The sequence below is a fragment of the Callospermophilus lateralis genome, chromosome 5 (assembly GCF_048772815.1).
Source record: "Callospermophilus lateralis isolate mCalLat2 chromosome 5, mCalLat2.hap1, whole genome shotgun sequence".
NCBI lineage: Eukaryota > Metazoa > Chordata > Mammalia > Rodentia > Sciuridae > Callospermophilus > Callospermophilus lateralis.
In genome coordinates, this window is record NC_135309.1 from 75,081,387 (window position 1) to 75,108,734 (window position 27,348).

The 27,348-nt window shown below is 38.3% G+C and overlaps 1 protein-coding gene across 2 annotated transcripts in view; it reads left to right on the top strand.

Moving 5' to 3' along the window:
• The first annotated feature begins 10,905 nt into the window (after positions 1-10,905).
• Reep5 (receptor accessory protein 5) overlaps positions 10,906-27,348 on the top strand; it is a 66,211-nt gene continuing 49,768 nt past the window's right edge. Inside the window, exons 1-2 of one of the 2 annotated variants that reach the window (XM_076856912.1) lie at positions 10,906-11,121; positions 11,930-12,023. In XM_076856912.1, coding sequence (XP_076713027.1) covers positions 11,004-11,121; positions 11,930-12,023 — 212 coding nt within the window. In that variant the 5' untranslated portion in view covers positions 10,906-11,003. The remainder of the gene's footprint in view (positions 11,122-11,929; positions 12,024-27,348) is intronic. The other variant, XM_076856913.2, reaches the window with a different exon arrangement.

Genomic DNA, 27,348 nt, shown 5'->3' on the forward strand with positions numbered 1-27,348 from the left:
GGTATGTTTGCATATTTTCTGTAGTGTCTTTTCAGCCCTGGATATTATCATTTAATTATTTTTTTTTCACCTACTAGTCAAGAATATTTTGTTTTGTTTGTTTGTTTGCTTTGGGGATTGAACCTAGGGGGCTCTTTTCTAGATCAGACCTTTTTATTTTTATTTTGAGACAAGGTCTTAATAAGTTGCCCAAGGTGAACTTGAATTTATCTTATTTCGAGGGAGAGAGAGAGAGAGAGAGAGAGAGAGAGAGAGAGAGAGAGGGAATTTTTTTAATATCGTTTGTATGTGGTGCTGAGGATCGAAGAGGGCCGCAGGCGAGCGTGCTACCGCTTGAGCCACATCCCCAGCCCTTGAACTTGAATTTATGATCCTCCTGTCTCAACAGAGTAGCTAGGATTATAGGCCTGTGACATCATGCTTTGGTTCCAGGGTTATTTGGGGGTGATCGCTACTATGGCTTCCTTTCCTCAAAATTACTAATGTGAGACGGTATGCCAGAATTGTTTTTTTTGTTTTGTTTTTTTGTGGTGCTGGGGATTGAACCTGGGGCCTTGTGCATGGGAGGCAAGCACTCTACCAACTGAGTTATATCCCCAGCCCTGGTATGCCAGAATCTTAATGTTAACAGATGTTAGGTCTGTGATATAAGAAACAATCACTATTAACATACTTTGCATTAAAATAAAACACAATGTGTCTTTTTATATAATTTTAAGTTTTTCCCTATGCAATAAAAAGACACCCTTATCATTAGATGTTTGGTCAGAGCAATGATAAGCTCTCTTTCCTACTTCTTATGGGCCTGATCATTTCACAGTTAACACCACAAGGGAAGTCCTGTAAGACTGAAAGATGAAAGATGAACTGTGGATTTTTTCTCCACTGTTTTTTTCCCACTGTTAGTATTTATGAATTTATTATGTAATATAACAAAATGACAACTCAACCAGGAAGACTTTACTGTCCTAACTACTAAGGGATTGGGAAAAAGGGGGAAAAAAGTTGATGGAGTTCAAAATGATATCAGATAATAAAAATAGAGTCAAACTGAGTTTTTAAAATTGATAATAGGTTTTTCTCAGTGATAAGAAAAATAGAAATATTAGGTTAAGATATTAAATTTTCTTTCAAACTCTCAATGATAGATATCAAATGTTGCTATGGTTATTATCTACTGTGAGATTTGTAAAGCTTGGATCTCATCTATCTTGATTCCTGGTGCATCTCCAGAGCCTTGCAAATCGTAGCTACTCAGTAAATAGCTATTAAATGAATGAATAAAAATTAAACACTCACGACTTATTAGCCTTCTGAAAATATTGTAAAATATTTAACAAAGTAAATCTAAATCATTAGGTTCAATATTAATAAGAAAGAACTTCAAGGGTGGTGGAGTACATTCTAGTATCTGCTTTATACTTGATAAAAAGAGCATTGACTATTCCTTGGTCTCAAATTAAGCACTCTGAAAAATCTACCCACGTTCAGTTGTCCTCTGTTGAAAGGTCATAGCCTGGACTGTCTACACCAGGTAATTATTGGTATGTTTTTACTAGTAACTTCCTAAACGATGGTTTAATTCTTCACTTTTCTCTGTCAGTATAGATGCAATCTAAGGCAAATTAAATCATAATATATAAACTGATGGTGGTCTTTGGTCTAAAGTGACTTTTTAAAAATATTCCTGAATTAATACACATTGAAAAATGATTTACTTATGATTTATTTTAAAAACACTACTCAGATGATTTATTTTAAAGATATTCTGAAATTGAGCCATATTGGTTTCTGTTTTATTTTATCAAGACAACTGCTTATTCACCACTTCAATTTATATCTAAGTCTTTAGTGATTTATTTAGGATATTTGCATCTAGCTCAATTGATGGCGTTAATATTAAATAAAAGCTGTGAACTTGATATCAAATAATCTAAGTATATAGGTCTTCTTACACATTAAAGACACAAATTATATGTAATCACATCCTCAAAGAATCCAGAAATAGAGACCCATTCCCCCACTGATCTATTATTCTGTATTCCACAGTATTGGGTTATAAATATACCAAATATATATGTGGTATAGGGTATATTGTATTAAATATCAATTCAGTGACTATTGTGCAAATTAGAAGTTACAATTATAACTATTGATGTTTCCAATTCCAAATTATTTGTAAAAGAATTGATCATCAAAAGTATCAAATTAGCTGGACAAAGTGGTGTAAGCCTGTAAGCCCAGCAATTCGGGAAGCTGAGACAGGAGGATCACAAGTTCCAGCCCAGACTGAGCAATTTAGCAAGATCCTAAAAAGGGATGGGCCTGGGGACTAGGGTGGTGGCTCAGTGGTAGAGCGCCTGCCTAGCATGTGCGAGGCACAGGGTTCTATTCTCAGAACTGCATATAAATAAATAAAATAGAGGTCCATTGACAACTAAAAAATATTAAAAAAAAAAAAAAACGGAATGGGGATGTAGCTCAGTGGCAGAGGCCCTGAGTTCAATCTTCAGGTACAGTGCACAATACTCATGAAAACACACATACAAAAGCATTAAATTAGAGACCCACTTGTGACTTTCAGTAAATTTTACGAAGTTGGTTAAGATGATACACACTGCAGTTGTTGTTTAGAGACAGTATACATCATGATTTTTTTAGACTAATGAATTATCACTAAATCAGGATGTTTTTGTTATGGTGGCAGACAGATAAAGAGTTGTTAGAAAAAAAAAAAGATGTGGAAAAAAAATTAAGTCTGTCTTGCTAAACCTTATTCCAAAACTCCAATACTAGGTAGTTATAAATCTCCCTCAGTACTTATGTTAGAGACACCATCCTGGGTAAAAAGCAAAAAATACGTACATGGTCAGGTTATTCTCACCTAACTGCACAACAGAGCTCATCCTAGGACAAAAGTTATTTAAGTATTCAAAAGAAGAATCACGACCTTGAGTCAACCATTGTGGTTAAGGGATGATAGATGTCTAAGAGCTGGAAGAGTATGGGCCAAAATTCCTCTAAAAAAGGCTGAATGTCCGAGACCATGGAGACACTGGAAGTTTTGGAGGTTGCCAAGTGATAGAGCTGCATCAGTCAGCTTGCTGCATGTCAGAGAACAGCTTGACTTTGTCCTGACATGTTTTTAAGTCAGTTCTTTGCTCACATTTGTGCAAGCCTGGATGGTCCATTTCTCTTGCCTACAGGCTAGTCCAAGGAACTAAACCATTTTGTTTCTCTCCTTTGTGCCTTGGGAAAGCCTACTGCTTTAGTCCTCAGGCACCTGCCACTCCTTGACCCATCAAAATATGCTCTTCAGGGCTGGGGTTGTGGCTCAGTCATAGAGCCTAGCATGTGTGAGGCACTGGGTTCAGTTCTCAGCAGTATATAAATAAATGAATAAAATAAAGGTCCATCAACATCCAAAAAGATGTTTAAAAAAATATGCTCTTCAGGTTCTTTTTTTTTTTTTTTAAAGAGAGAGTGAGAGAGGGAGAGAGAGAGAGAATTTTTTTTTAATGTTTATTTTTTACTTATCGGTGGACACAACATCTTTGTTTGTATGTGGTGCTGAGGATCGAACCCGGGCCACACGCATGCCAGGCAAGCGCGCTACCGCTTGAGCCACATCCCCAGCCCATCTTCAGGGTCTTTAAACATACAAACTGAATAACACAAGTGAGGTGCTCAGTATACATTTTCATTTCTCTCTTTCATTACTATAGTCAAATTTATGATGAAAATGCACTCTTATTTCTCCTAAAAGAGTATTTTGCTTTTCACAGATAACAAATCCATAAATCAAAGTAACTAGACAGGATGATGAATTTTTTAAAAAATATTTTTTTAGTTGTTGATAGACCTTTATTTTATTTATTTATATGTGGTGCTGAGAATCGGACCCAGTGCCTCACACATGTCAGGCAAGTGCTCTACCATTGAGCCCCAGCCCCAGCCCAGGATGTTGGAATTTTAGGCATCAACTCTTGTGATTGTCTACTTTATGTATATATAAGTCTTTCAGATTAACTAATGCTTTTTCAGTACTTCTTGAGGCTAGGCCCTGTACAAAGTGCTTTATATTGAGTATCTCATTTATTCCAACAACCTATAAATAGACACTAACATTATCCTCATTTTATAGGCTGAGAAAAGGGGTGCTCGTGGAAGTTGAGACTTTCCCAAGAGCATCAAGCCAGTAAGTAATGGAGCTAAGGCATCTGTTCCAGGGCCTGTGCCTTAATCCTGTGCCATGTTCTGGGTTGGCCCTTGATGTGAATGAAAGGACTGTATCAGTTGTCTGATCTTAACATGTTTATTCTTTCCAGGGACCTAAGGCTAAATATGGGTCCCCTTGTTAAGGCCATTGTGGTAGGTAAAAATAAAACATCTCTCCCCAGACTGTTCATATCCTAATATCCAGAATCTATGAATATGTTGTCTTATAAAGCGTATTAGTCAGCTTTCCATTACTATAACAAACACTGGAGATAAATCATCTTAAAAAGAGGTTTATTTTGGCTTAGTTTTTGGAAGTTGCAGCCCATGATCAATTAATTGGTCCCTTTGATTTTGAGCCAGTGGTGAAGCAGCACATTGTGGTAGGGAACTGCTCACCTCATCGTGGTCAGAAGAAGACAGAATATGAGACTGAGGTCCCACAATCCCCTTCAAGGACTTGCCCCACAGTGACCTAAAATGTCTCATAAAGCTCTACCTCTTAAAGTTTCCACCACCTCCCAATAGTACGCAGCTTGGGACCACATTTTTAACATGTGGGCCTTTGGGGGACATTTTGGATCCAAACTAGCACATGGCAAAAAGACTTTGCACATGTACTTAAAGTTACAGATCTTAAAATGGGAGAGGGGTGTTATCCTGTATTATCTGAGTGGGTCCAATCTAATCACAAGTTCTTAAAAAGTGGAAAGTAGATGTGTCAGAGATGAGAGAAGAAAAAGGAGGAGAGATTTGAAGTATGAGAAGGATTCAACCCACTGACTTTGAAAGTGAAAAAGTAAATGGGGATCTCAGTCTTATAACCACAAGGAACTGAATTTTGCCAACCACCCCAATAAGCAAAGAAATGGATCTTTTCCTAAGCTGCCAGAAAGGAACAAAGGCCTACCAACATCACCTTAATTACAAACCAGTGAGATTCATGTCTGCTTTCAACATAGAGAAATCTAGATGATAAATTTATGCTATTTGAAGCCACCATGTTTGGCCTAATTTGGCATAGTTATTAAGATTCATCCTGGAATCACTGGCATCTTAATAGCAATAGAAAACTGATACAATTGGTCAGTTTCTTTATTCAAGTTAACTAAATTTTCCTGATGTCTTGTTATGAAAGGACATGCATAAAATTTCCTAACTCCTGGTTTTCTTCTTACATGGATAGAAAAGCAAAATTGCATGCCAACTTGTAGGCGATGAGGCAAATCCAGATCATTCTATGTGGTTGGAGCCTTAACCAGGGCCTGTGAACATAGTACCATCATGATATGAAATCAAAACTCCAGGGTTTGCCTAGAACTGGATTAACTAGTGTGAACATAGAGAAACAATCTGCCAATGACTTATTTTCTGCTGTTTGTTCCTGTGTGGCGCCATTAGCAAAACGAAAGGGTGAAACAAAGAGCATTTTTATGCCTGGAGAAAATCTATAAATTTATGTGCAATAGTAATTACATATGGCATTTCATTTCAGGATAAAAATTCTTTTGCTAAACTGAAGAATATTCCTAGGGGGGTTGGAGTCGTGCCTAGCACATGTGAGGCACTGGGTTCCATTCTCAGCACCACATAAAAATAAATAAATTAAATAAAGGTATTGTGTCCATCTACATCTAAAAAAAATTTTTTAAGAAAGAATATTCCTAGGTTGGCTTATTCTTAATTGTGAGCAGTAATTTTCTAAAATTCAACTTCCTATTTGATAAATGAATAAAATAAACTATTTTTTTATATTTTCAGTAGAAAATGTTTAAAAATGAAGCAAACAAAATGTAATTAAAATGTATTCAATGAAATATGGTAATTTTCACATTTTGTTTCTTTTAATACTGTTTCTTAAATATATTCAGCCTCTATATTTTCCTTGCATCGTCTGGCAAGTCTGTGACTCAGATCTTGTTTATTATTCCTTTTTCTCTTTAAACAGATGACATGGCATCTTATGCCTGTCCGGCAGAGGGAGGGGGCATGTGCCAACTGGGTTGTGTTTGAGAGGACTGTGGGTCTTCTGATGGAGAATGTTGGCTGTCTCATTGATTGTACCAATAAAAGCTAGGTTACTCTACAAATGTGCCAGTCGGGGAGAGTAATGAAGACATTATCCAGCCAACAAATAATACTCTACTTCTTCCTCCTAACAGAGATGAGAGAACAAAAGTCTGTTATAGAGTGCAGTGGCACACCTGCAATCCCAGTGACTCAGGAGGCTGAGGCAGGAGGACCACAAATTTGAGGCCAGCCTCAGTAACTTAGTGAGGCCCTCAGCAACTTAGCAAGACCGTCTCTCAAAATTGAAAAATCAAAAGGCCTGGGGGTGTAGCTTAGTGGTAAAGTGCCCCTAGTTCAATATCAGTACCTCTTTACCCCCACAAAAAATTGTTATGACTAATTTTACCCTAAACAAATAGTTTATATAAAACCAAAGTGATCTACTTACAGTTCTCCACCACATTCTTCTTCTCTAACTCATGGATTGTGTGGTAATAGCATTTTGCATCATCCCAAGATGGTCTGACTTCCTTCTTAGGAACTGCCAAAGTTCCTTGCCCCTGCTCCATGGCTTCCCAGAGAGAAATCTGGTCTGTCTGGTTCTCAGGTCTAACAGTGTCTGGCACATAGGATATACTTAATAAACATGAGTGCATGAGTTGTTTGAAACCTAAAGCAGGGTTCTTATCTTCTGTGTCTCTTTTCCTCATCTATGAAAAAGTCTAAGGTTTATAGTGACGACTGCATGAGTCAAGGGTCCCACATCCCTCCAATCTGATTGCGATTTCCTAAAGCCAAGAATTATGTAATATTTTTCTATCTCAATGTTAGTGCCTAGCTGTGCTTTTTTTTTTTTTCTTAAATTATTTAACGAATATTTTGCATCAGACCCTCTTCTAAAAACTTTATCATTAGGCAGGGTGGAGCACACCTGTAATCTCAGCTATTTGGCAGGCTGAGGCAGGAGGGTCACATTATCAAGGCCAATCTGGGAAATTTAGTAAGCAGCTGTCTCAAAATAAAAATGGGCTGGGGGGGCTGGGGATGTGGCTCAAGCGGTAGCGCACTCGCCTGGCATGCATGCGGCCCGGGTTTGATCCTCAGCACCACATACAAATAAAGATGTTGTGTCCGCCGAAAACTAAAAAATAAATATTAAAATTCTCTCTCTCTCTCTCTCTCTCTCTCTCCCTCCCCTTCTCTCTCTTAAAAAAAAAAAATGGGCTGGGGATGTAACTTAGTGGTAGAGCACCCCTGGTTCAAGCCCCATTACCAAAAAAAAAAAAAAAAAAAAAAAAGTACTTCACACACTGTGCCTTACTATACTGCCTCACCTTGCCAATGGTTGTTGAACAGTGAAGAGGAAATTTGGCATCTAAAGAGAAAATTGGAAGGGTAGAATATTTATATAAAAGAAATCCAAATGATTATTATTTTTCCTGCTATTCCATACATAGTTGATATAGGACAAATGTTGTCACTGTATAAATGTAGTGATAAAACCTAAGCTGATTTGAATACTTGAAAAGGATTTTGCTTCTTGGCTAAAAATAAATAAAACTATCAAATTGGTGAGTCACTTTAAGTACTCAAAAATAATTTCAATTTCCATATGTGACTTAAGTCCTCAGTAGTAAATTATACAAACTCACAACTGGTTAGAAGTTCAAAATTAGGTGGGTGGTACTTAGGAGTGTGAGGCAGGAGGATTGCACGTTTGAGGCCAGCCTTAGCAACTTGGCAAGACCCTGTCTCGAAATTTAAAAAATAAATAAATAAAAAGGTCTGAGGACATAACTTAGTGATATAGCATTCCTGGGTTCAGTCCCTTCCCAGTAATGAAAAAAAAGTTCAAAATTTAGTTATTTTGCTAGACAATTATATTAAGTTTGCTAGAATTGCTGTAACAAAGTACCACAAACTGTATGGCTTAAATAACAAGAATTTATTGTTTCACAGTTATGGAGGTTGGAAGTCCAAGATATAGTGTTAGTAAAGTTGGCTGTGAGGGAAGGATCTGTTCCAGGTCACCGTGGATGACCAATCTGTGTTTTCACTTCATTTTTCCTGTGTGTGGGTCTATCTCTTTTTCCAAATTTCCCTCTTTTTATTTTTCATAGTACTGGGGATTGAACCCAGGGATGCTGTACTTTAGAGCTATATCCCAGCCCTTTTTATGTTATTTTAAAATTTTAAGACAGGATCTCACTAAGTTGCCCAGACTGGCCTTGAACTTGTGATCCTCCTGTCTCAGCCTCTTGAGAAGCTGGGATTATAGGTGTATGCTACCACTCTTGGCCTCCCCCTTTTTTTTTATAAGGACATTAATTATACTAGGTAGTAATTTTAATAAGATCACATTCTGAGAAAGTAGGCATCAGGACTCCAATATACTCTATCTTCTTTGGAGGAGGGTGTACAATTGTACCCGTAATAACAGAAGACATGGGGGAGGGTAAGATTCTGGGTCTGAATTCTAGCTCTTCTTTTATTAACTGTAAGACCTTGCTGTTTCTTATTTCCTTCCTTTAAATGAAGATAAGATAGGTAGTATCTTCCTCATGGTGTTATGAGGATTAAATGAATTTGTCCAGGTAACACTTAGAATTCTTAGTGACAGAATACATGTGAAATATTCATTCTTTTTAAAAAGAGTCATCAAATATCTACCATGATCCAGGTATTGTTTGAGCTGTTTGAAATACAGAAGCAAAGAAAATAGACAAAAATATCTACCTTCATGCAGCTTTTAAACTGGTAGAGAAAGAAAGACAATAAAAAAGTGAGAACACTTAGAATATCAGCCAATGGAAGTGCTGTGGAGAAACATCCAGCAAGATAAGATCTAGAGACTATTGGGTGTTGCAATTTGGGATTAGGGGTACAATTTGAGCCAACAACAACAACAACAACAAAAACACATAATGGGAGGAAACAGTGAAGTAGTTTTCTGCAGAAAGTTTTCTTCTTGTTGTTTTAGATAGAGGAGGGTTTCTGCACCTAAACACTCTTTAAAAAAATATTTTTAGTTATAGATGGACATAATACCTTTATTTTATTTGTTTTTTAAATGTAGTACTGAGGATCAAACCCAGCGCCTCACTTGTGCTAGGCAAGTGCTCTACCACTGAGCCACAACCCCAGCCCACCTTAACACTCTTGATGTTTGGATCTGGATAATTCTTTGTTGTGGGGCTGCCTTGTGCATTGTAGGCTGTTTAACAGTATTTTTGGTTTCTATACACTACATGTTAGCAGTCTTCCTCTCTGCATCCCCCAGCTGTGACAGTCTGATCACAAAATGTCTCTGGACATCACCACATAGAGGGCAAATCAAATTACTCCTAGCTGAGAACCAGTAAGAGAGAAGAAAAGTTAAAGCCCAGAGACTGGAGCTTGTTAGAGGCAAAGCAAGGAGGCAGGCAGTAAGGGGGGGGGGATCATAAAGGGAGGGATGAAGCACATCACCTGTGACCTGGAGACCACTCTTTAGACAGATGGGAAACCACTGGGGGTTATAAACAAAATCACAATGTGACCTGTATTAAAAAAAAAAAAATCTCTCTGCCTGCCTGATTGAGAATTAACTATAGGTTAAAAGACAGAATGGACAGGAGGATTGACAGATTATCATAATAATGCCATTGATTTTCTATATATTTAATTTTTTCATTGATTTTCCTGGTTGTTGATGGGGGCAGCTAAGAAAGCTTAACTAAGATGCCCTGGGGAAAAAAAGGCAGCATGGTAATTAAGCCAATTTGAAAGCAAAGGGTTTTATAGGTCAAAAAGGGAATATGTTGGGGGACAGTTTGTGCACAGAGCCTTGAATACTGAGAAATTGGAGCTCTAGTCTGTCAGTAACAGGGAGTCTTTGAGCTTGTGCAATGGGAAACTCAGTATAAGTGTGCAGAATAGAAGTCAGAATAATTTCAAAAGGTATATCCTGAAATAATATGGGTGAGAGACCCCAAGAGCTGAGATGTGGGTAGAATAAGAATATGGCACCACACCATGAAGGAAGCAAAGGAGGTCCTAAGGTTTAGACCTTACAATCTTTTTATTCTTCAGGGTAATTGTGTTTGTAAGAGGTGCAGACTTTTGTTTCCACTGAGAGGGTTTGTAATCATTTCCAGGATATCGGATATCAAGCCAAAGCAAGCCCACCAAGAGGTTTCAGAAGTGCAGTACTTGGGAAAGGGATGCCTTAGAGGAGAATGTGTTAGCTTTCACCAAAGGTCTTTTCAAGCAGACTATCAATTGTAGGTGAGAAAACTGTGCTGAATCCTGGCACAGGGAGAGAACAGGTCTGCATCCAGAGTTCTTTCAGGATGCTCTTACATTTCCATTTTTAAATTAAAAATACCTTAGCAGGTTTAGCAGTCCCACTAAATCACAGGCAGGCTCAACAAGGACCTCTGCCTCCTTTAGGTCTTTTTGTACTAACCGGATTTCAGAAATGAACCCACAAAAGACACAAAATACGCCTCCTTTCCCTCACTCGTTTTATGCCCAGTTGGTTTAAGGCTGTAACAGCTGGGTTCCACAGGGAAAGATGCTGGCCTGGCGTGTCCAGGGCGTGGCGCTTGCGGTCGAGAGCGGGGCGGGGGAGGGAGAGGGGCAGTACCGGCCGGGCGGGGCGAGCAGGGCACGCGCCCGGAGACGCGTTTACGCGCAGCGGTTCCCCGCCCGCCGCCGCCCCCGCCCCAGTCGGCTTCGTTCTGCGTCCACCCGGCACTCGGAGCAACCCCGGCGGCTGCGCGACAGTCCCCGCCATGTCTGCAGCCATGAGGGAGAGGTTCGACCGGTTCTTGCATGAGAAGAATTGCATGACCGACCTCCTAGCCAAGTTGGAGGCCAAGACCGGCGTGAACCGGAGCTTCATAGCGCTCGGTGGGTGGTTGGGCCCTCCGAGGGTCGCTGCTTCTGGCCGGGCACTGAACTCGCCCTGCACCAGCTGCTGGGAAAAGACGCAGGGCGAGTGCTCCTCAAAGGCAGACGGGGCGAGCAGCATCCTTGGGGACCGAGCTGGTCTAGAAAGCCCCGGGCAGCCCGGGCTGCGGGGTCGTGGGCCTTTGCCTGCGGACCAGGTAGCTGGGCAGGAAGGGTGGCGTCTGTTCCCGGGGAGCGGGAAAGGGCCAGCGCTGACGTGTCTGTCCCCGCGGCTGGGCGAGTGTCTCGGTGGACCTGCGCGGGTTTCGCGCCGAGCACCGGGGCCCTGCGAGCTGGCTCGTTATGGAAGTAAATGGTAGTGTCCAGACCTTAACCAGAGCTCCGCGGTAGAGGCAGTCTCCGGTTTGGGAGGGCGGGACCGCGAGCAGGTGAGGGAATCCCAGTCTCTCGACCCTCCGCAGAGCGAGCTTCTTGCTGCTGCGCAGCGCGGCGGGGCTCCAGCAGGACGGCCGGCGGAGTGCTTCCCCGGGCCCTCTCGGGCCCCCGGGGTGGGTACTCGGAGAGGCGGGAACACCCCGAGGGAGGGAGGAAAGGCACGGAGGTGGGGGTTGCCCGGGATCCCTAGAACCGAGGCAGCGCCCCACGGAGGCGCAGGCCCAACCTTCGTGTGGTTTGTTTTTCTCGTTTAATCGAGTGTGGAGCCAAACGCCTAGAATAGGCCAAGTCCCGTCGTTTGGACAGGGGCTGCCCCGCTTGAACGCGCCTCTTGCCATCCGACCCACTTCTCTTATCTTATGTCTCCCTCAAGGTGCCATCGGGCTAGTGGCCTTGTACCTGGTGTTCGGTTATGGAGCCTCTCTCCTCTGCAACCTGATAGGATTTGGCTACCCAGCTTACGTCTCGTAAGTGGCTCACCCTTGCAAACATCCCTTCCTGTCCACTTCCCTCTCTCCATTTAAGACTGCTGTAGTAGAATACCTATATATCTCTGTCTGTCTATCCCCATTTTCCAAGAGAGCAGTAAAAAAGTGCCAGAGGTAGTACCTACTGCTTAAGGTTACACATTTTGGAGCCTTAACTTGGTTCTTGATCAGGAAACTATAGGAAAGGTATTTTTCATCAGGTTATACTGGGAGGGTGTATACACTCTCATATGCATGTACAAATGGGTGTGTTAGATAGATCTCAGACATCCTACTTTTTCTAATGGGGAGATCGAAACAGGTATAGGGAGCTGATTGCTTTTCCCCAACAATCATTTTCATGGACATTTCACCACATGTCTATGTAAATAGACTGCAAAACCCATCAATTAGGACTTTCTTCATAGAGAATTATTAATTCAGACAAGAGGGAGAATTTTAACTTTTTGATTTTATAAAAGGCCAGTATTACCAGTAAACTTGGGAAATGCTTAATCTAACAAACCTTATAAAATGCATCCATAATGTAACTCCTTGATTGTATAAATGTCTCATTTTTGTAATTAAACTAAATTAAAAATTAATCTTATAAGGTTGGGAACTAATGAGGTTTTTATTTTATAATGTGTTTATTTTGAAAATGCTCTGCATTTTATTATCGCCACTTATTCAAATAGGAATTATTCCTCTCCACAAATGCATTTTGTTTTATTCTGGAAGAAAGCTGGTTGGCTTTTATCTTCATTCAGCTGATTTCTGGAACTTTTCCCTATCTGTAGGGATAAAAGTAAAGAGAAAAAATTTTCAGCTGAGAAGCTGAGACAGATAACACATTATTATACATTGTGTCTATTGTTGGTCAGGCTAGAATTTAATATATGACTAGAAGGGAGGAAAGATTTTAGAAATAGGTCTGATTTGAACTAATAAACTGCAGTTGCATAAGTAGTTGTTAGTGTATTAGACTGGTATAGACAATTAGTCATATGGTAGAAACTCTAGCTTACTTTCAGGACACTGCCTGCTGGTAAAACTAGAGATCCTTAATTTTTAAATTGAGAAGAGCTTTTATCCTCTCCAGCATTATCTACTAATGCACAAACCAGTTTTTCCACATATTCTAAGAATTCCTGAAATCAGATAAGGAAAACTGGTTTTGCTTTCAATTAGGTAAAAGATACAATAATAACAATTTTCCTTAAAAGTTAATCTCCTGTTAGATGGTGTTTTGAAAGTGTGTAGGCAACTGATTCAAAATGGCTTGAACGTTGCTATGACTGTAACAGACAAAATAATCCTGTAGTGTACTCCTTTACCACCTTCTTTTTGTTTGTGCTACTTGTAGTTCTTCTGGTTTTATTTTTTGGTACTGGGGATTGAACTCAGTAGCACTCTACCACTGAGTTACATCCCCAGCCCTTTTTATTTTGAGACAGGGTCTCACTAAGTTGCTTAGAACCTTGCTAAATTGCTGAGGCTGTCCTCGAATTTTATCCTCTTGCCTCAGCCTCCTGAGTGGCTGGAATTATAGGCTTCAGCCATCAAGCCTGACTTCTACTTGCAGTTCTTTTAAAAAAGATTTTGAAGCATTGTCAGGTGTGTGCTTTAGATGTATGGATCACATGTGGAACAAATCTTGAGTGGCAGTTTAGTAACTGCCTTTTTGTTTGATATTCAATGAGCAAAGAATGTGAACTTTTAAAAATACTAAATAACATAATAATTTTTTTCCCCTATATCAGTGCCATTTGGTACCTAATTATGTGAGAAACATTAGTTTCTTGTTTGGTGTGATTAGTTTATCTGTGTGGGCTGTAGAAAAATCAAAAATCTCTTTCTATATGGGACATGTATATTTGTGGATGTGTGGAAGTTGATGTGACTGAAAATGTGGACAGAACTTGAATATGTTTTTCTGTGGAAGTGAATTAATTCTAGCAGGGGCTATTTTCAGGCATATGTTTTTAAGTCAGCCAATTTCTGCTTCATAATTTCTAGTAATTTCTTCATTCATTTTCTACAGAATCCATTCCATATTGTTGGCTCTTTTTACTTAGAAGAAGTTAAATATTTTTGTCTTTTGCTAGAAATTTGTGAAATAGTAGAGCTACTCATATTTCTGAGTAATGCAGGAAGGTAAATTTTACATATTTTAGAATTCTACTGACTTAGTATGTGCACTTTATTTTTTTTTCAATTTGAGTATTCTGAGACAAAATTATGTTTCTATTACATCTTAATAGGAATTGGAGAAATATTAAAAATCTGAGTGCAGTGGCGCAGGCCCATAATCCCAAGGACTTGGGAGGCTGTGGCAGGAAGATCACAAGTTCTAAGCCAGCCTCAGCAACTTAGTGAGACCCTGTCTCAAAATTTAAAAAATGCTGGGGTTGTGGCTCAATGATAGAATGTCCCTGGGTTCAGTACTCAGTATTGGGGGGGGGGAACGTAGTAAAGGGAACTTAGTAATTTAAGCAAATTCAGGGGAAAAAAAAAAAAAAAATATATATATATATATATATATATATATATATATATATATATATATTTTTTTTTTTTTTAAGAGAGAGAGAATTTTAAAAAAATATTTATTTTTTTAGTTTTCAGTGGACACAACATCTTTATTTATTTTTTTATTTTTATGTGGTGCTGAGGATTGAATCCAGCGCCCCGCGCATGCCAGGCGAGCGCATTACCACTGAGCCACATCCCCAGCCCAGGAAATTATATTTAATGAGTATTTTTTGATTGTTATTTATGAATGCCTGAATCATAACTCCTATAGATTCTTGTATCATTGGTCTGAGGTATGTCCTAAGTTTTGGGGGTTTTAAAAGTTCCTCAAGCTTTTATAATTTTTAAAGCATTCTAATATTCAGTCAATGTTGAGAGCCCCTGGCATACAGTGGTGGTAATAACCTGTGCTTTTTGCATGTGAAGAGGAATGGCTTACTGACCCTGTGGATAATCCAGAAGCCTACCTGGAATTCTTTTGTGCAGGAGACTCAAGGAAAACCGGGAATGTATGCACAATAAGAGTACTCCTAGTTAGTAAATTTTCAGGCGGTTAGAATCATTATAAGTAGCTCTATTCGTTGCTTGTTGCTTAATCAGTGTGATTGTATAATTGTCCAGAAGAAGGAAAGTCCTTGAAAATGGTGGTTTCTAGTAGCACTCAAATCATTGATGCTTAAAACATGACCTGTAATCACTTTCTTAGTCTAGTTGGGCTACTCTAACAAAATACCTTAGTTTGGGTGACTTAAAAAAATTTTTTTTTTTTAGTTATAGATGGCTACAATACTTTTATTTATTTATTTTTATGTGATGCTGAGGATCAAATCCAATGCCTCACATGTACTAGGCAAATGCTCTACCTCTGAGTTACACCCCAGCCCCAATCTGGGTAATTTTTAAACAACCGAAATTATTTGCTCACTATTCTGTAGGCTGGGAATTCAAGACCCATGCCCAGCTGATTTGGTATCTGTTGAGGGCTTGTTTCCTGTTTCAAAGATGACACTTTCTGCATCCTCACATGGCAGAAGTGGCAAATAGTTCTTTTTATAATGGCACTAATCTCATGAGGGCTCAGCCCTCATGACTTAATCACCTCCTAACAGGCCCATTTCTTCATATGAACACATTGGGTGTTGGATTCCAACATATGTATTGAGAGAGAAAACAACATTCAGACCTTAGCAGTTATCTTTACTCTAATTATATTCTCCGTGCTTTTCATAATTCTCATTATGCTGCCCAGCCAGTTATTTTTGTTCTTTTTTCATTTTAATTTTTTGATGCTAGGAATTGAATCCGGGAGTGCTTTACCACTAGTTACATCCCTAGTCCTTTTTATTTTTTTGAGACAGGGTCTTACTAAGTTGCTGAGGGTCTCACTAAATTGCTGAGGCTGTCCTTGAACTTGTGATCCTCCTGCCTGTGCCTCCCGAGTTGCTGGGATTACAGGCATGTGCCACTGTACCCAGTTATTTTAAAAAATACAGTTTATTTATTTAACAAATATCAAATGCCAGCACTGTAGTAATAGCACTTCAGATGTGGCAGGGAGTGTGCTTTTTCTCTCTCTCTCTTTTTTTTTTTTTTTTTGGTGGTGGGGATTGAACTCAAATTTTTGTACATGCGAGGCAAGTGCTCTACTACTGAGCTACAGGTTCCCAGCCTCTGTCTTGAATAATCTGCTTGGATAAATAGTGACAATGTGGTAAGCCCCTCAAAGAAGATGAATAGGGAGTATTGTGGTAGAGGATGACAGGAAGACTCTCTTTGGATATTTATGTGAGGTACTGTTTGAGTTGTAAAGGGGCCAGCTAAGGGGAGAGCCAGGCAGAGGAAGTGAAGTGGGCCAGGCCCTGAGGCAGCAGGTCTATGACTGGGAAGAGTGGGGAGGGAGGTGCCACGGAGATATAGGTGTACCAGTACGGAGGGCTGGGACAGAGAACCAGGTGTAGCACATTTCATTCCAGATGGTTGTACAGAGTTTGCATTTTTCTTGATTGCCTCAGATGGGTATTAAATAGGAGGTAATGTGACATGATTTACATTTTAGGTAAGGTAAAATGTAAGTGACTGCTATAATTTCTGGAAGGAGTTGGTAATTCTGTCAAACTAATTTTTGTTTTTTTTTTTTTTTTAAGTGCAAGGGATTGAACCCAGAGCTTCATGCATGTTGGCATGTTGGGGGCGTATCACTGAGCTACTCCCCCAGCCCTATCCTGTTAAATTCTTGCCAGAAATGTATTTCCTTCTTTCCTTACCTTTCATCTTTTATTCTTGCTATTTCTTCTCTTTGGACCATCGTAGGGAGCAGTACACCCATTGTGTACAATGGTTGATACTGGGCCCAGAGCCTGCAGAAATGAAATTCAGAAAAGCTGATTTGACTTCCTAACTTCTCATCACTCACCCTCCTGGGAAATGCATGGGTGAGACTCTGGTGTACCCTGCTCCAGGGCAGTCCTCACTCAATATTGGAGCAGGTAGACAGTTAAAGGCTTGTTCAGTGATCACTGGGGACAAAAAGTGCCTTATTTATTTATTTACTTGCTTACTGGGGATTGAACCCAGGAGCACTTTACCACTGGGCTACATCCTCAGTCCTTTTTATTTATTATTCTGAGACAGGGTCCCACTAAGTTGCCAAGGGTCTCAATAAATTGCTGAGGCTGGTTCAAACTTGCAATTTTTCTGCCTCAGCCTCCTGAGTTATAGGGATTACAGGCATGTGCCATTGCAGTTGGCCAACCAAGGCCTTATTGTTCATGTCCTTCCTACTGGTTATTCCTATTTTCCATGTATATAATATCTCTTTGAGCTCCTTGAGTATAGGGCCTTTACTCCCCAACCTCTGTGTTTCCAGACTTCTTGATCATCCTGTATAGGCAATTGGAAATCTGATTCCAGCCTTGTCATTATCAAGAACTGTTGACAGAAATTACTTCTACTTACTTACTGATAAGAGAAGGCACACTACTGGATAACAATAGGTTCCCTCTGTTGTAAAGATAGACCTGCCCTTTCCCTATTACTGAGCTATAATTTACATACTATCCTTTTAAAGTATACAGTTCATTGGCCATTATGTTTACAGAATTGTATAAACATCACCACTATTTAATTCTAAAATATTTTCATCACCTTAAAAGGAAACCATCAACAATTTTTACCATTTCTCTTATCCCAGGTCCTGGAAACCTCTAGTTTACTTCCTGCCTGTATGGATCTGCCTATTTTCGACATTTCACATAAATGGAATCACATACTTTGTGGCCTTTCAAAAGAGGTGCAGCCCTCTTTTGAATGGCATTGCTCAAATAAGTGTCTTTTCTCTGAGATCTCTAGGGAATGTGTTGCTGTGCTGTACCTGTCTATAAAGTCTTTTGCCTAAGACAGAGATAACCCAATGTTAGTCATCTTTCTGTCACAGTGACAAAATGCCTGAGAAAACTAACTTAAAAGTGAAAGGATTTATTTTGCTCAAGAGTTTCAGAGGTTTCAGTCTGTGGTCCCTTGGTAGAACATAGCTACTCACTTGATGGTGGCCAGGAAGCAGAGAGAGAGAAAAGAGAAAAGAAAAAGGGTCCAGGACAAGATACAGCCTTCAAGGACATATGCCCAGGTACCTGCTTCCTCCACCTAGGCCCTATCTCCTGAAATTTCCACCTTGAATAATCTGCTTGGGTAAATCTCCCAGTTGTGCCACAGCTGGGAACCAATACTTCAACATATAGCCTTTGTGGGGACATTCCAGATCTAAACTGTAATACCCCCCACCCAGGATAGTCCTTGAGTGTGAGTGCTGGATCAATCAGGGAACATTAGTTCTGTCCCTGCTTCTTTATTCAAGTAAAATTGTGAGGCAGTGTCCACTAATGATTTGATTTTCTATTTTTATTTTTGCCCTGCAATGAGAGGAAAGGGAGATTTGCTTTCTGTATTACCTAGCAACCTTGTTTAAAATTCTGCAAAATCATCTATCGCTCTTCATTTTTTTATCTCATATTTTTCTTATGAATCAGATTGCTGCCTTCCTGGGCCTTAGAGGTCAGATGTGTATTTTGATTCCTTTTGTTTTGTTTTTTTGCTATGATGGAGATTTAACCCAGGGACTTGCACATGCCAGGCAAGTGCTCTACCACTGAGCTACATTCCCAGCCCCCTTTTAGTTTTGAATGACAGTAACTGGGACAGAAAGGTGAAGTGTGTTTCCAAGGTCACTCATAGGCCAGACTTGGTTTGGAGTCCACAGTAACTACACAGGAATGTAGAAGCATATTTTGGCATATTTTATTGAAAATCTTGGAAAAATCAAATTTGTTTAGAGTCCAACACTGTAGAATCTACATTTAATTTAATGTTTGGAAACATTTGAAATCTCATACCCACTTCAGTGATGAGTTATTTTGTGTGTGTCTTTCACCAGCCCATTTTATTTTTATTATTTTTTGTACCTTTATTTTGTTTATTTTTATGTGGTGCTGAGATAGAACCCAGAGGCCTGCATGTGCTAGGTGAGTGCTCTACCGCTGAGCCACACCTCAGCTCCTCACCAGCCCATTTTAAACCCAGCCACCAGTACAAAGGATTTTATTGCTTTTAACTCTTTACATGGCTGCTAGACACGTGTGCAGCATTTTATTTAATAGACGCATATATCCTGTGTAAGGACTTTACAACTGTAGCTCATTTAGTGTTCCTGTCAATCCTATTGTAAGTGCTATGATTATTCCCACTTTTATAGGCAAGGAAACAAGTAACTTGATCAATATCTCATAGTTGATGGTAGAACTTGTATTTGAACCCAAGAAGACTGGCTCCCAAGTTTTTTTTTTTTTTTGGTATTGGTGATTGAACCCAGGGCACCCTACAAATGAGCTGTGTCCCCAGCCCCCTTTATTTTATTTTGAGACCAGGTGTCACTAAATTGCTGAGTCTGGCCTCACCTGTATCCTCCTGCCCAATTTCCCAAGTCACTGGGGTGATAGGGGTATACCAGCATGCCGGTTCCAAAGTCAATATTTTAAATTTTTATGTTATACTATTTCCCACGTGGCTCTTTGTCCTGCAGATACATGCCATGACCTTTCATAGAGGAGAAAATTGAACTGTTGGTGTTAAGTTTTTCTTTTGTCAAATGACTGTGTCAACACATTACCTTCCTGCACCATATTTTCCTCTCAAATGAGGTGTTGCCCTTCCAAATCACATATGTGCCTACAAAAACATATGCAGTGTTTTGTGAACATTAGCAATGTTACTAATAATTTACTTCTGTTGTTGGATGTTATGTAGCTCTGATTTATGATGGCAGCAATCTGTATAGTTATTTGTAGAGACTTGCTCTGATTTACTAGTTCAAGTCTATCTGAAATGAAAATGGCACATGGAGTTGGATTTCTTAAAAGGATGCAGCTTTGCCTTTAGTTTTGTGTCAAGAGGTAACATATGTCAGTGGGAGCTATTTTTTAAAAAGAGTTGTAATATAGTAACCGTAAATAAAAGTTACATCACCTTTTTAGCTAGTGATGCATAGCAGTTAAAGTGAGAATACATTTTAGGGAACATATGTTAAGCAGAGTGGCCATCTACTTGTTTATTGTTTGCAATGACAGAGTCCTCAATAGATAGGTTCATTACCCAGAGGAGTGTTTGAGATGGCAGCACCGTGGTGTGACTGACACTTGTGAATCAGACACTTTCTGTTTGTAGCCAGTCCTCTGAAGCAGAACTAAGCCTTCTTCCTGGTACTGGAGGATGTGCATTTGTAGCTTTTTCTTGGAGTCATTAGTAAGGGGTGTATTTGTTTTTCTGTGTGTGTTTTCTGAGAACCTGTAATGAACTTATGTTTTCTTCTTTTTCACGCATGAGAACTTGGGAACAGATACGTTTTCTACTTAAGTTGCTATGTTCCTTTTACACTAACTTTTCTCTCTGTATGTTCTTTGCTAAAGTGCTTAAGAGCAGAGCAAAGCATGTCCATGTTTTGCCTTAGAGATGACAAAGCACATTACGAAACACAAGCAAACGTGGCCTTCTGGCTGACTGTGTACTTTGATCAAAAATATATTTTGGCATTCTGCAAATTGTACCCTTAAGCAATACTGAAATCCTAAACATTTCACTTTTGTCATTTTCCTCCTGGCTATATTTTCACTTGGTATTACTGCTAATTATTGCTGAACTATTTTAAGATAAAGGTGTTGTGGAGAAAACTAAAAATAATAAGATGTTCTTATAATAAATAATTTGTGGCCTTTTTTTTTAAAAGATTAATTGTAGTCAATAATTTGGGACTTTTTTTCTCCCTGGCCTGTGTCATAAAGAAAAGAAAGTGTTGAAGCAAATAAAATGATTTAAATTATTTATTCATGATCTGAGTTTCTGGGTTCTCAAGAAGCTATGGGGGCTGGGGATGTGGCTCAAGCGGTAGCGCGCTCGCCTGGCATGCGTGCGGCCCGGGTTCGATCCTCAGCACCACATACAAAACAAAGATGTTGTGCCCGTCAATAACTAAAAAAAAAAAAAAATTAAAATTCTCTCTCTCTCTCACTCTCTCTTTTAAAAAAAAAAAAAAAAAAAAAAGCTATGGAAGGAATCCCATTTTTCATACTCTGTTCTAGAATGTTCCCTGTGAACCTTTTTTAGTTTTTTTTTTTTTTTTTAGTTTATTTTTAAATTTTATTTATATGTGGTGCTGAGAATTGAACCCAGTGCCTCACACATGCTAGGCAAGCATTCTACCACTGAGCCCCAGCCCCACTATGAACTTATGGAAATTTGATTTATTTGTCCTTCCTTCCATCTTCTCATTTCCTCTCTGTCCTGAAGGTATCTTTCTCAGGGCTGACTTTGCATGAGATTTCACTTTTCAACTTAATCTCATCATACAGCATTTGAAACAAGTATAAATACAAATATGATCTTAAGGTATTTAAAGACTATTGAAACATTAGCAGTGAATTAATTTTGAGGAATAAGGAATTACTGTAACAGAAATTTAAGAACAATTTCAAAATTGCTAATGAAATTAATTTTTGTAGCAGTTAAAAAATAGAAACCTGCCCTGAGTTCATTCTGACACTAGCTCATTCTTCTGATTCCTGGGTGTAGAGCTTATTATCAGTCCCTCTTAGTCACATGGCCGATATATATATATATATATCCTGCAGCTTCTGATAGTTAGGCTGGGTGATCAAGTTAAGGGATCACTTACATGTCAGAAGTAACTCTAGACTGCCTCTTGATGTGGCCCTCTTACCTAGGAAAGGGTAGAGTAAATTGTTTCCCACTTAAGTTGTGAGATACTTAAGTTAAATTTTATAATACCATACTTAACATAGATAATATATTTATAGAGCAGTTAACTTTATTGACACAGGGTTGTCCTAGTAGAATTCTACTAACTAGGTTGTCTTAGAATTTGTGACTTTAACTTACTGTATAGTATGCTTATTATTTTGTTGGTCATTGGATATTATGGGAAAATACTATATTAAAAACCACTTGAATCAAAGTGTGAAATATGATATATCAAGAACTATGTAATGTTTTGAACAACCAACAATAAAAATTAATTAAAAAAAAAAAAAAGTAAAGGAGTGGGGCTGGGTTGTAGCTCAGTCATAGAGTGCTTGCTTAGCATTTGTGAGGCCCTGCGTTCGATCCTCAGCACCACATAAAGATAAATAAATAAAAACAAAGATATTGTATCCATCTACAACTACAAAAATATATTTTTAAAAAAAGGAGGATGGTATGTGCTCAACTACAAAAATATATTTTTTAAAAAAGGAGGATGGTATGTGCTCCTTGTGTTTACATAATCATCTTAGAAGATATTTTTTATTTATCTTTTTATTTTTTTGTATTGAGAATTAAACCCCAGGAGTGCTTAACCACTGAACTATAACACCAGTCCTTTTTTTTTTTTTTTTTTTTTTTTAATTTTGAGACAGGGTCTTGCTAAATTGTGGAGGCTGGCTTCAAACTTGTGATCTTTTTACCTCAGCTTCCCAAGTCTCTGGAATTACAGGTGTGTGTCACTGTGCCTGGCCATTATTTTCTAGATATTGAAAAATCATATTGACCTCTAGCTGTCTCATGGGTTTGTTTTTGTTTGGTGTGGGAGCCCATGGTATAAACAGTAAATAAGCATTGTTTAAGTATTTTATGATCCGTATTATTTTCTTTATCTCTCTCCCTCTTTTGGTCTTCTCCCTTGCTTTGAAAGCACACATACTCTACGGTGAAGAAATACATGTAACTTTCAGATTACCCAGAGTTTTCTACCTTTTTTTTTTTTTTTTTACGAAGAAGAAATTTATTGGCATAGAAGCAAACTAGTTTTTATGTTTTAAAATGTGTGATTCTCCCTCTTCTTATGTGAAGCACTGATAATAGGAAAGCCATTTTTAATTATCAAGAATCCCTATATCTGGTAAATTCAGGCAAAAACAGTCCTGTACATGGTGGATGTCACAGTGGTTGTGTTACACATCTGCTGTAACAAAAGGATAATAAACATTATGATCCATATACTTCAAAGACTCTACCTTGAACTCTGGAATATTTGTTATTTAAACATTACTTATATTAAAAATAAATAAAGCAGATGGACCAGAAGTAGATTTCTTTCTGTTCTTTACCAATCGTACATACCTTTCTTTTTCTTCTTTTTTTGTTTGAACTGCTTTTTTGGATACACTGTCAGTCTCTGGCAATGTAATTGACTTATTTATATTTTATAATATATACATAGTATATATTATAATATATACAATATATATATTTTATATAAATATAAATTATATTTATAATTAAAATTAAAATACTTAGATGGGTACAGTTAGTTTTAATAGTAAAGTCAGTGCTTTGAAGACATATTACTTAGTTTTACGTGAATTACAGGAACTGAGCTGTTGATGAACCACGTCCAGTATGTAAAGTGTCTTGGGTGTGAGTGTTCGGGAGCATATTTTTATGGAGCTGATAATTACTAGTTGTGGCAACCCTTGAACTTAGCTTTTTATAAGACTCTATTTCTCATATGTTGAAGCGGGGAGGATAGCATGTTAAACTGCACAGAATCAGGTGTTCTGTAAGTGTTTAATTAAGTGTGGTTACTTTTATTAATGTATCAAGGACAAAAAAATGAAGTTAATCATAGTCATGATTGTCTAACTTTATGTCATTGAACTCTTAAGAACATAAGGAGGGGCTGGGGGTGTGGCTCAAGCGGTAGCGCGCTTGCCTGGCATGCGTGTGGCTCGAGTTCGATCCTCAGCACCACATACAAACAAAGATGTTGTGTCCACCGAAAACTAAAAAAATAAATAAATAAATATTTGAAGAAAAAAAAAAAAAGAAGAAGAACATAAGGAAAAATTTCACCAAACAATATTTTCTTTCATTTATTTTCCCCTCATTCTTTTTTTTTTTTTTTGGTTGTTGTTGTTCCTTGTCCTATTGGTTTTTTCTGTATTTAAATCAGTAGTTTAAGGCATTATTATTCAAAGAACAATAAAAAAACAAAGTTTATTCTTCAGAGTTGCAAGTATGTGGTTCAGCTAGTAGTTTTCTTGTTTTGGTACAACAGAGTATATGTTCCTAAGCAATGGGTATAATTTAGACTAATGATTTTTTTAATATTTAATTCTTTTTAAAATTTTTTACTTAGTTTTGTTTCCATCAAGGTTCTAGTTTTCCATGTCTCTGTTAACTCTTCTTTGTAAGACTCCCTCCTCAAGCACACAGGTGCTGGTGAGTTAGGAGTAGAACTATTTTTTTTACTTGATTTTATGTCCTTGAGTGTCATTTAGGTCCTTGGACCCACGGGTTAAGTACAGTGTCAAAGGTGTTGAAAATACTGGGTATTATGTACCAGCACTGATGTTCTGTGGTGAGTTACCCTGAGTTCCTATTTCTCTCTGGGAAAGAATCTGTTAGGAACTACCTTTCAAGTGTATCAAGGATGTAGGAATTAATATTTACAAAACTTCTGAAGTGAATTTTTTTGATGTATCTTCTGTATTACGGTCACCTTTTCATTGTATACAACATATACATATTATATAAGTATATATGTATATATTTACACATACACATAACTACTCCATTCTAATGTAGGAAATTGACATTTTCAAATTTAATGACCTGAATGAAAGTGTTGAAATATTTACTAAGCAGAAATAACCTTTTGAGTCGGAGTTAATGCAGCATCAGATATGCTTAATTTATAGCTGTATTTAAGTAAGAAAACATAATGCCTGTCCTCAAAATACAGCTTAGTTGAATTATCATTGTTGGAAGAAGAAAATCTCAGTTGAAACTAGACAGAAGTAGCTTAAAGACAGTTAAGTTTGCCAGGCACAGTGGGTGCATACCTGTAATCCCAGCGGCTTGGGACGCTGAGGCAGGAGAATGGTGAGTTCAAAGCCAGCCCCCGCAGCTTAGTGAGTCCTAAGCAACTTAGCAAGACCCTGTCTCTAAATAAAATATATAAAAAAAGGGCTGGAGATGTGGTTTGGTTCAGTGATTAAGTGCCCTGGAGTTCAAGTCTTAGTACAAAAAAAAAAAAGTTATTTTCTCTCACTGCTTTTCCTATTTGCTAGTTTTCATTTTTCAATGCTATAATAATAGAATACTTACCATAATCAATATAAAAGTTGGGTAGTGTATTTTTTAGCATAGTATTTATCATACTTGGTAAATTACTTAAACAACTTTTTTTTTTCTTTTTCTTTTTGTGGAACTGGAGATAGAACCCAGGGCTTTGTGCATGCTGGGCAATTGAGCTCTACCCTACATCTTCAGCCTCTGCTTTTCTTTTGAATGCTGCTGTTACACTTCAGAAACAGACTCTGTCCTAAAAAAGACAAAAACTGAGCACAGAAATTTTAAATAGGTTGTATGATACATATATGAAAAACATTTTTATCTCTTTTGCTTACCAAGAAAAAAATAGATCTGAATTAAGAGTATGTAGAAATGGACCATTTCTCAGATGGATCTGTTCTGTCTAATCTTTGAAATATGAAGCATTCTTGTCTCTTTCCGGTTCTTCACGTGAGCAATAGTTGTAAACACCTGGATATCTTAACTGGTAGGTGAAGCCTTAGGAAGAGAAGAGCTGTTCTGAGAACAAGCTGTAGCAAGAAGCAGCAGCTTTTGGTGACACAGCACACCATACCAGGAGTCATTAAGAGTGGCCTAAGTAATAATGACCTTGAATTGTCTAGTGTAGGAAGTCTGGAGGTTGGTATTTTAGGGCTGATGCAGCAGAGATCCAGGCTCTTTTCCAGAAGCAGTGGAATTCTTGCTTTTCTTGGGCTATTGCCTCAGTGCACAACATGGTCCATGATGGTATGGCTCTTTTTTTTTTTTTTTTTTGGTACTAGAGATTGAACCCAGGGGTGCTTAACCACTGAACCACATACCCAGCCCTTTTTATTTTTTATTTATTTTTTATTTTTTTTAAATTTATTTTTTATTAGTTTTAACCAGTTATATATGACAGCAGAAAGTTTTTCAATTCATTGTACACAAATGGAGCACAACTTTTCTTTTATCTGGTTGTACATGATGTCCAGTCGCACCACATGTGCAGTCATACATGTATCTAGGAAAATGACATTAGTCTCATTCTACCATCTTTTCTACCTCCATGCCTCCTCCCCTCCCCTTCCTTTCCTCTCCTTGGTCCAATCAATATTCCTCTGTTCTCTCTATACCCCACCCCCCATTATGGATCAGCATCCACTTATCAAAGAAAACATTTGGCCTTTGGTTTTGGGGGATTGGCTAAGGCTTAGCATGATATTCTCCAATTCCATCCATTTACCTACAAATTCCATGATTTTATTCTTTTTTTATGCTGAGTAATAGTCAGTTGTGTATATATACTACAGTTTCTTTATTCATTCATCTATTGAAGGGCATCTGGGTTTTATTTTTTATTTTGAGCCAGAGTCTCGCTAAGTTGCTGAGGTTGACTTTGAACTCACAATCCTGCTTCAGCCTCCTAGCTGCTAGGATTACAGGTGTGCACTACCATGCCTACCCCTCCAAGTCTTTGGCAAGCAGGAAGCTGCAAGATCAAGAACAAAACAAACAAAACAACAACAGAAAAAGGAAAAACATTTACAAAATATTTTACTTGTAAGCCTTTTTAATATTATCAACAGAGGAAAAATATACACCAAAGTCTTCCTGCCTACTTCCATCTCTGTTTCATTGGAGAACTTTGTCACATTGACATTCCTAACAGCAGAGGAAAAAAAAAAAAAAAGAGCTACACAGTCAGTAGTAGGCAAAGACATTAGGATTACCAAAACAGGTTTAGACTAACCTAATTCATTGCTTGTGGCAGGAGCCTAGCTTCCCTGAGTCAAGGCATCTCCACTTTGTACACACACACAAAATCAGAGCCCTGAGAGTGAGTAAGAGGAGGAATAAATGGCTGGTAGTGAACAGTGTCCGCTACACATATGAAGTGAGCCTTCATTGGGCAATGATAGCGATTCACTGCTTTATTAAAGGATTCCTGAAGCAGCAGTGTTACTGCAAAAATCAAATGACGATGGGGATTGTCATTTAGCAGTGAATACTTAAGTGAGCACTTGTGTGCTAAGGAGAGATTTGAGCTGCAGATACAAATTTGGAAGTTATTAGTATATATGTAGTGTCTAGGTTAATGGGAAGACATAAACTCCGTTTCTAGCAAAACAGCTGGGCATAATGGTAATATAAGAATAAAAAATCTGGGGCTGGGGTTGTAGCTCAGTGG